The sequence below is a fragment of the Rhagoletis pomonella genome, unplaced genomic scaffold (genome assembly GCF_013731165.1).
Source record: "Rhagoletis pomonella isolate Grant_MI unplaced genomic scaffold, Rhpom_1.0 Rhpom_scaffold_00002, whole genome shotgun sequence".
In the NCBI taxonomy this organism is placed as follows: domain Eukaryota; kingdom Metazoa; phylum Arthropoda; class Insecta; order Diptera; family Tephritidae; genus Rhagoletis; species Rhagoletis pomonella.
Window position 1 is genome coordinate 74,477,831 of NW_023458556.1, and position 10,623 is coordinate 74,488,453.

The following is a 10,623-nucleotide window of genomic DNA, read 5'->3' on the forward strand; positions in this document are numbered from 1 at the left end:
GGGGTAGCATTCCATATCTCAGCCGTGAAGTATTTGAATATATTAGCAACACAATACCAGCGTTGCAGTTTTCATTATCAACTATTGACCATATGACAGATTCGGTAAAATTATTCAACGATTCTCTTAGTGCCTATGTCGGTTACCCAGAATGCCTCTCTCTGTTGATGGTACGGGACCCCTGCGAGGTCACACCGAGTGGGTATAACGACAAAAATACAGTACCTCTTTTTACCAGACGAGGAAAGGAAAAATTAGACCCGAAAAGGTTCCTTTACACTAAAGATGCTACCGTGATTTTCTAATGACTTTGCTCTCTTGTAGATATATGGATGTTGTAGAAAGCCTAACACCTGATATCTACCAAGGTTTATGCGATGCCGACACAAATGTGGGTAGCTCCAAAAAGCGTTTGACCAAGAGTGTCCATCGCACAACCCAATTTATGGATATCTGCTATGATCGACATAAAAATTCTAATAATTCAAGCAAGTGTACACTATTTGGTAAGTATGGCTGACTTCCAAAACGTATCAATACAATAGCTGACTTCCAAAACGTCAATTGCTTTGCATACGTACAAAGTATAGGGTTCCATAACGTCGAACTACAAAATATTGACAATGTATACTGTTCCAAAACGCAGCCGAAAAGTTATCGAAACGTATCGCTAGAGCAAACAGCGCATCAGAAACAAAGTTGATGCTTTGGGGAAAATTTTCCAATACGGAACCCGGCTTTTTAAAAAAACAAAAATGAGGAGGTTTAGAGCGGCGTTTTGTCATTGTAAATCTGACTACCTCCCCCTCCGGAGGCTTATAGTTTTTAAGAAAATTGAATATTAAGTTGCAAAAAATGTTAACTTCAACCTCACTTTTTGCTTTGCAAACCAATTGAACTAAAATGTCGGTGCTGTCACACAACAAAAAATGCCCAAAAAAAAAAGCGCTGAAAACTAGAAACAATAAAAATGGTCATTGTAATTAATTTTTTTTAAATTAAATATCGATGTATTGATAAAAAAAAAGTGATTCAGTCTAAAATCGAGAGATTTTGTAATAAAAATCGCGCGATTTTTTATTAAAAATTTTCATTATTTATCGAAGTATTGATTTTTTGGGAAAAGCGCCGCAGGTTAAAATTTTTAATAAAAAATGGCCGGGTTCCGAATTGGAAAATTTTCCCGTATTCCCCTTCACTTTACACATTACTCGATTAGTTTTAACTTTCTTTACGACTTTAATATTAACCAATTAATCACAATTCATTAAATAAAAACACCTACAAAATCACGCGTCTGACTTTGGTTGCATATGCAACTTAAATGGCGGAGTTCAGCTGTCAAACTCCAAAATATGCAAAAGAATGAGAGACAAAAGAAGATAGGATATAACCCAGTAAGCATTAAAAATATACGGTAAAAGTCCACTTTAGCGGAACCAGGAACCAATGTATATGGTTGCAATGTTGCGCAACTCTGCATATACAAACAGTTTGAATACCGCAGTATAACAGTTTCCAAATATTGTATTGATACGTTTTGGAAGTCAGCCAATGTTTGGATACTGTTATACTGCGGTACTCATACTGTTTGTATATGCAGAGTTGTGACACATTGCAACCATATACATTGCATATTTTAAATATTCAATATATCAATGAACAATTTTTCTGAATTGTCCATTTTTGAAGCACCAATGGTAACCAATAAAAACCAACATTACTCGACCAAGGGCTGTTGTTTCGGCGATCTAACCCCGTTTAGGTCGGCAAAGTATCTCAGAAATTGGTTGTCCATAGGGCTACATTCGCTACGTATACTTCTGCTCAGGGCTGGCATCGAGTCAAACCCAGGGCCAGAAACCTACACCTGCTGTGTATACCAGAGACGACTACACCACAACTCCACCTCAGTCAAGTGCAATGCTTGCGAGGGGTGGAGCCACCTCAGAGTCTGCTCAGGACTACGGACACATTGGCAGTGGACCACATCTGATGTGGCCCCCTGCTGCTCAAACAGAGCAGCCTCCACGGCTCACCCCAGTCTACCTGAGCAGCTCAACACAGACACCACAACACAACAACACAATAGACTACCCCACAACCGCGACAGACCACATTACAGACGCAAACACGTCGCCGCCAACAACTCCTAGTTCCTCGTACAATGCATATACAAATCTTGATACTGGGCCTGCATCCGGTGTTAGTTCCTCATTTGTCTTTGGTTCCCTTTACCTCTCATACGATGATGCAGCGAAAGGTGTTGTTGATATGAAGACTTCCGCAAGACCTGACATCGATTGAGTATCCGCACTTTTATTAAAAAAAACTGTCCAGCACTGATCCTTCCATTGAAAATTATCCTTAACAAGTCTCTTTCTACTGGGATATTTTTAGATGCGTGGAAATTGGCCTCTATAACTCCAATTTTCAAAAGTGGAAACAAAAATGATATTAGTAACTATAGACCGATTTCTAAACTGTCTACCGTGTCTAAACTGTTCGAATCCATCGTTAAGGATAAAATGTATTTCTCGGTCAAGAGCATCATGGTTTTGTACCTGGGTGCTCCACGGTTTCAAATCTTGCGGTCTTTAGTGAATATTGTATTTCGGCTTTTTCTAATGCATCTCAGGTGGTTTGTATCTAAACAGACTTTTCGAAGGCTTTCGACAAGGTATCGCATAGAATTCTAGTTACGAAACTCGAACGCCTAAGTTTCCATTCTGTATTTTTAAACTGGCTTAAGTCGTATTTGTGTTGCAGGCGTTGCGTTGTTACGGTAGACCATTTTTCGTCTGATATCTTCGTTGCGACCTCGGGCGTGCCTCAAGGTAGTATTCTCGGACCAATGCTTTTTGTTTTGTTTATAAATGACATTAGTTCATGCTTCTCTTTTTCAAATTATCAGTTAAAGTGTGTTTGCATTGTTCAACTTTGCGTTCAACATTTGCGTTCAACTCAGCGCAGGGTTGCACGAAAAAAAAGTTGAATGGCTAAAAATATCAAAATATGAAAAAATATCAAAATATTCGCCATAAAAAGGTGTTTGCATCGTTCAACTTTGCATTCAACTTTTGGTTGAATGGCCTTTCAACTAATCGCTTTCAACAAAGTTGGTCGCCAGCCAACATTTAGCCATTCAACTTTTTTTCGTGCAACCCTGCGTTGAGTTGAACGCAATTGTTGAACGCAAAGTTGAATAATGCAAACACTGCTTTATATGCCGACGATTTGAAAATATTCTGGAACATAACGAGCCTTCCGACATGCTCAAACTTCAAACAGAGCTTGACAACCTGCACGCTTGGTGCCTTCAATCGCGCCTTTCTCTTAATGTCAATAAATGTTTTCATGTTATGCAGCGTTTTTGCTGCATTTAAAATGCAACATTTAGCACTTTCGAACATATGTTTTCGAAGAGCGTTCATGCTACCGCATTTAGCAAATGTACATTTACGCGAGTTCGAAATCGTATGCTTTTGACAAACAGCCGTGTTCCAGTCGCTTATTCAGATCCGTATCTATTACGATAAATTCTCCCGGAAAAGATAATGTGCAAAAACCCTACTGAAAAGGAAAAAATAAATTTTAAACCAAAACTTCAATACAAAAATTTGAATTGTTTTAACCATGACCGACCATTTGTTTTTGTTTTATTCATTTGTCGGTGCTGTCAATTAAAATTTCTTCACTTAATTAGGAAACAAAACAAACAGAATTGATCACAAATTGATCCAGATTTCTATCAGCATCACATCGATATTGAATTTTATTAACTTTTCTTTATCCAAATAATGTAAAATAATAATTGAAATCTCAATCGGCGATCACTGAAACGCAGCTAGCCACTGTATACTCGAAAATGCAATGTTGCCACTTTTTATCATTAAACCATGTTCGAATCGTGGAAATTTTGGAAGATCACAGGGTTGCTTTTAGCATTTAGATTCTTAATGCAAAAATGGAGTTGCATTTAGTTGCATTTAGGTGACGAATTTTGTATGGATAAATGTACATTTAGAGTAGCATTTAGAGCTAAATGCGCTAAATGTGCTTTTACGCGTAAGCAAAAACAGCCCATTATTACTTTCTCTAAGTCCCCAAATGTGTTTGTTGCCTCGTATCGTATCTCAGGCAGCACGCTGCAGCTTATCAGAGAAACTAAGGACCTTGTTGTCATATTTGGAAAAATGGAGGTCTGTCCTTTCCCTAACTTTTGTGTTGGGCATTATTCAAGGAACTGTTGACTGTCCTTACCTCTTGGAACGTATCCACTTTAATGTTCCGCAAAGATCCCTTCGGTTCTGCTATACGTTTTACTGTAGTTATTGTAAAACGAATTATGCTCGGAATTCGCCCCTCCTCAGAGCTGCTAATGAATCCAATATAATCTCTAATTGTATCGATATCGCTTTTTCGCTACAAAAGTCATCATTTGTGAATATTTTAAACTCAATTATCTAAATTAAGTAGTTAAATTAAATACTTTTAACCTTCCCATAGTCTGTAAGAATTTATTGTTCGTCATCCCTTGTCAAATTTGACACAAATGACACTGAAGATGGCACAACGCCGAAACCGGTTTGTCTCCAAACCAAATTTGAGAAGGGATGACGGAAAATAAATTCTTACAGAAACACAAACACAAACAACCAAAAAGAATTTATTGTTCATAGACTATAATAATAAATAAAATAAAAAATAAATAATGTGACATCAGTCAAGTGCAACACCTGCCTTGGCTGGTGCCACTTTAGCGCATGTTCAGGTCTGCGCACCACGCGAGATTGGGATAGGAACTTCGAGGGCCCGTGTTGCGCTGCCCGATAGCAAACCCCAACTGTGACGCCACCCACTACCACCACAGGGCGGCAACCTCCACAGAAGCGCGCACAGCCAATGGCGGCAAGGCTACACACATCCCTCACACCCCGCATAACTACACGTCTCCCGAACCTCATGAAGCTCCTTCAATTCAACTGTAACGGACTTCAGAGTAAGATTGAGGAGATAACCGTTTTCATGGGAAGGCATGGTATATTGATAGCTGCGGTCCAAGAGACAAAGTTGCACAGCAATTCAACATTGTTGAATTGTGCAGGGTACAACGTGCACCGTCGAGATCGCGAGCGAGATAATGGTGGTGGCTTAGCGTTCATCACGCACCACGCCGTGCAGTATCGTCTTATTGAAGCAGGCATCGACCGCAGGGATACCACCCTAGAATGTCAGGGCATTGCTATCCGTTCAGGCGATGTTGAGCTCGAAATATTTAATGTATATTTAGCCCCTGTCACTTGCTGCCCGGCAGGATATCACCCTGACATAGGTGCGCTCCTCAGAGGTGAAAACCGTATGGTAGTAGGTGACTTCAATGCGCACCACGATCTTTGGCACTCAAGCCTGTCAAACGATCGTAGGGGAACAGACTTGGCTGAGCATATAGACGATTCGACATTCTGCACAATGAACGACGACGCACCCACCAGGATTATGGGCAGCTGCTGCAGCTCGCCAGACAACAATAGACAGCGCTGGTCTGGTAAACAGCGTATCATGGCGACCTATGCTGACTTTGGCATCAGACCATCTGCCCATAGTCATCTCGATCGATAAACCAACCGACTTTGCTTCCGCGGAACACCGGATCTATATAAACTTTTCTAAAGCTGATTGGAAAGGCTTCGCGGAATTTACTGAGAGCACCTTCGCTGCGCTCCCCACACCAACCGACGTCCACCTTGGTGAACGTAAGTTCCGCAGGGTTGTCACTGGACCCACGTCCAAATTTCCCTGCCGAAGCGGCTGTTCTAGCCGATGAGCGTGACAGCCTTCGTCAGGCCGATCCCGGAAATCCCCGTATCAGGGATCTCAACGCGGAGATTCGGCAATTAGTGAACGTAAATAAGCGGAAGAAGTGCGAAGAGCATCTGAAGACCTGTAACTTCACCTCTGGTGTGAGTAAGCTTTGGTCAACCGTGAGGTCACTGCCCAATCCGACGAAGCACGACGATAGGGTCGAAATTTCTTTCGGCGACCATTCTTTGTCGGACCCGGAGCGATGCGCGAGCTATTTTAGCCGGCAGTTCATACTGCATCCTCCGGTGGACAAAGCCAAGCGTCGAGTGACCAGAAGGCTGCACAAACTGCCAACAACTTGTGCCCCCCTTGCTTTCACTAGCGGTGAAGTTCAGGTGGCCATCGGGAAGGCAAAAGCCTCCAAATCCATGGGTCCCGACGGAATATGCATGCTGATTCTGAAAACTTTGGGTCCTGCGGGAGTAGCGTACCTTACGGAGGTCCTCAATATGTCTATAGCCACTCTCATCATCCCAGACATCTGGAAGGTGGGGAGAGTGGTCCCACTGCACAAACCGGAGAAACCAGCCAAAAAGGAGATACTTGTCGACCGATAACACTCCTTTCCCCGGTAGCGAAGACACTAGAGACCTTGCTGCTCCCGTATTTCACAAACCACCTGACCCTAGCGAAGCATCAGCATGGTTTCCGTAAAGTGCACAGTACGTGGCCTTGACCGCAACCGTCCCTGTGAGAGAACTATGCTAGTAGCGTTGGACCTGTCGAAGGCGTTTGACACCGTCAGCCACTCCACGCTACTAGAAGATGTAGAGGCTTCCTCTCTCCCAGAGAGGCTCAAACGGTGGTCGGCGAATTATCTGAGTGGTCGACACTCGTCGGTAATGTTTAGAGACAAATCGAGCAAACTTAGAAAAATAAAACAGGGGGTTCCAGAGGGTGGTGTCCTTTCCCCGCTACTGTTTAACTTTTAGATTTGAAAGCTCCCTCAACCACCAGAGGGAGTCTCGATTGTCTCCTGCGCCGATGATTGCTCGCTCATGGCGACTGGGAATGGAATTGATAACTTGTGTTCGAAAGTAAACGGGTATCTCTCGTAGCTTTCTCGCTTCTTCACTGCAAGGAGCCTAACCCTCTCCCCCCCGAAATCCTCTGCGACCTTGTTCACCACCTGGACGAAGGAGCTGCAGACAACTCAGAATACCGCACTACGGACAGCGACTGGATGCCACCTACACGACGAGGCGAAATTGCTCCCTGTCAAGGAGCATAACACATTACATCTGCAAGCAGTTGCTTGTCGGGAGCCATAGACGTGGTCACCCGAATGGGCAGCTGCTTGCAGAAGAGCCCTCCCCCAGGCACGTCAGAAGGCATCTCTCGCATTAAACAACCTCTGGACCCGTCAGCATATCGACAGGCCCTGAACGGCATTCACAGGGAGTCAGTCCCGAGTTATGTAGACTCCAGACCTGTGAATGCCGTTCTAGGCGCACAACCACCAGACATAGACGAGACGGAGCTTCATCTGCCTCGGGAGACAAGAACCACAATAGCCCAACTTCGCTCTGGCTACTGCTACTCATACCTGAGAAGACTAAACGCGGATGTGCCGAATGAGTGTCCGGCATGCGGAGAGACACCTCATGACTGGAAGCATCTCTTCGTATGCCTGAAAACCCCAAGAATCCTAACGCCTTTGTCCCTGTGGGCCGACACCATAGAGGCTGCACGCTTCTTAGGGCTGCCGTTAGTGGAACTTGACGACAACGACGAGCTATTAACCTAATAAAAGGAATAAGTCCCAAAATTTTCAGGTCCAAATTTCAGTAAGTTGCGTCTGTGTGGCCTTTTCAGTTTTATAATCATTATTTTTAAGTAGAAAACTAAAACTCAATACTAATTATTATCTCTGAGCGAAAAAATAAAAATCATAAAATAATCATTATTTGTGTTCGAAAAAATAAAAATCAAATAAAAATAATTTCCGTTGAGCGAAAAAATAAAAATTAATAATAATTATTATTTTTGAGGGAAAAATATAAAAATCAATAAATACTAATTAAATGCTGATTTAAATTATTTTACTCATAATGATTACCGTCCCTGGTACAAAGTATGCAAAGCAATTAACGTTTTGGAAGTCAGCCTATTACTGTCGTTCAAGCATACACTCGTGCCCACATAAACTTTACCACCACTATAAAAAATTAGGTAGAATTTCGTTAACTAAGAAATCTTTGGTTTTTATTATACAGCCCTGATCTGCAATCCGATTCGAAGGATTTGTTTCCGAGAAATTTTTTTCCGGGAAATTATTTCCGATTCCACTTTTTTCTACATTGATGTCCTGCATTCCGAGTATCCGAATTTTTTTGTCGGAAATTTTTCGATCAAGTAAAAGCCACTGGAATAGAAAAAAAAACAAACATATATAATAGCCCATGGTGGAATTATACCAGGTGAAGTAATTATTAGAGCGAAAAGAAAGACTTTGACACTGCCTTATTTGAAAATTTGACTATAAGGCAGCCGAATTCAGAAAATAAAGCGAGAAAGCTGTTTTATTACTTCATCTGTTTATTGCGCCATGAAAATAGCCCAGTTCTCTATCGGTGACAAACATTTTTTTACTGATAAATTTAAACTTTTTCATATATTTTTCCGTAAAAAACACTGTGACGAGAATTTGTCACTGATACAGAATAGAGCCGTAAATAGTTGCGTTCGACAAGTCAAAAATTTGTAATAGTTTTTCCAAATTTTTACTGGATGGCGTTCGATAACGACAAAAAATTATCCAACACACAAAAATTGAGAGAGCAAGCGTTCATTTTGTTGCAAGAGGAGCGTTCATTTTGTACTGGCAAAATTTTACTCAGCAAAAATTATCCAACACGAAAACATATGATTACAAAACATATGGTTGCAATTTTTGTAAACAAACAAAATTGCATTTTTTCCCGTTTTGGTATTTATATGCTTTCTGGCCGCCTGCTATGTGACTCTATGATTGCGCCAACTAGTTTTTACTTCTAGAAATGTTCCTGGCGAACATTGAACGTTCACTTTCCTTTTTTCTTCCATGGAGGCAACATGAATTTCAGTTTGTTTACAAATAAAACATAAACAAAGTCAGCTGGTGTGTCTTCTTCTTCCGGTTTTTGCAAGTGATGGCTAATTTCCTGAGACTTAATTAGAATATTGACTTGCTAGTATCGGAACTATTTATGCACGTTTATTTGCCAAAAGTTTTTCAACGGCTCGGCGCCAGTGAGCCATCCGCAATCGTGTGCTGCGAATGCCGCATTATACTAAAGCCAGCCTTTCGACATAAGCTACTACTCCATACGAACATAGATATGTATGTATATTCAATTTATCGTTATACGTAAATATTATAAATGTTACTTTAAAAAATATTTAATATACGATTGTAATGCACTTTGTACGCAATATGTAAAAAACGTAATAAAAACTGAATTGGCATATTTTCTTGATAAAGAGCCATTTCCCAATGTTATAGAAATTGGTCCATTTTTACCATTTGGTCCATTTTTTGGACCGGAAAAGAAATTGGAAACGGCAATCGTGTTCACAACGGTGTCGTAAGCCTCGTATTGTTGTATGTCGTAAACTTTAAACGCCTAAAAAATATATTAAGGGGGTTCGCAAAGTACCATCAAAGTCATAATATGCATTTTCGCAGTGTTAAAAAATAGTTGGTTGTGGTTTCAAGTTCTCTAAACATGTATTTAAGCTTTTAAAGTTTACGACATACAACAATACGATACTTACGAATCCCTCAATAGTTTTAGTACATAGATCTCGAATCGCTTTCTAATCATTCTCTAACCTAATGTTTGTTGGGCGGTTTTGCAGCTTTTTAGACTATTCAGTTGTAGTCTATCGCTTTGTAATAATTCTCTAACCTAAATGTTTGCTGGGCGGTTTTGCAGCTTTGTAGACTATTCAGTTGTAGTCTAATGAAGTGTAAGTTTCAAAGCTGAAAAATTTCATGAAAATTAATGGAAATTTTGCCGCATTTTCCTAGTTTTTCTTCAAAGTTTGGAATTATGGGTTTTATGGTGTTTGTTGTACTATGAACCATAAAAAAATAACATAAATTACATAGGCCAATAAAAATGGGAAGCAATTTTGTTTCGTAAAATGTTAAAGCTGTTCTGTTTCTGTTTCTTTTTGTGCTGACTACGAATCCGTGAGTATAAAGTTTCCATCAGCTTTAGATTTTGAGAAAAACGAGGTCAAAGTGTCAAAAACTTGCGTTTTTTGCACTATTTGGGAAGATCTAGTAAAGAAACAAAAGGTGATAGAACCTTCCACTTGGGCTTAAATGAAAGCTAGAGTTCTCGACTACTATCCCTGAAAATACCATTCTTATAGTCATTTGTTGAATAGCAAAAACTGATTAAGGCGAAGTTTGTGTACCTACCGCAATTAAACAAAAGGTGGTAGAATTTTCCACATATGCTTAAATTAAGGCTTGAACTCTCAACTACAATTCCTGAAAATACCATCCCTGGACCTTGACCCTAAGGTCACTTATAGCGCAGAATAAACTGTATACAGAAGACGCATGTCGACTATCGAAGCAATTTGAATTTATAGCACGAGCGGTAAGGCAAGCAAGGGTATCACCAGCGGCGCTGCCTCTTTTACTTTAGCAGTATTTTCACTCGGCTGACGCTGTTAATTCCATCGTCGCTATGACGACAAGATGTTAACTAACTTTGGTTTCCATCACGATCAACGTTGCCGTTTTGATACAATTTTATCATT

At 40.6% G+C, this 10,623-nt stretch overlaps 1 protein-coding gene across 1 annotated transcript; it reads left to right on the forward strand.

Annotated features, from left to right (window-relative positions):
- Positions 1-8,300, forward strand: LOC118734059 (queuine tRNA-ribosyltransferase accessory subunit 2-like). The gene is made up of 3 exons (XM_036463753.1): positions 1-268; positions 325-506; positions 8,082-8,300. The coding sequence occupies exons 1-3, from the start codon at positions 93-95 to the stop codon at positions 8,222-8,224; spliced, it is 501 nt and encodes a 166-aa protein (XP_036319646.1). The 5' UTR covers positions 1-92; the 3' UTR covers positions 8,225-8,300.
- Positions 8,301-10,623: the final 2,323 nt, after the last annotated feature.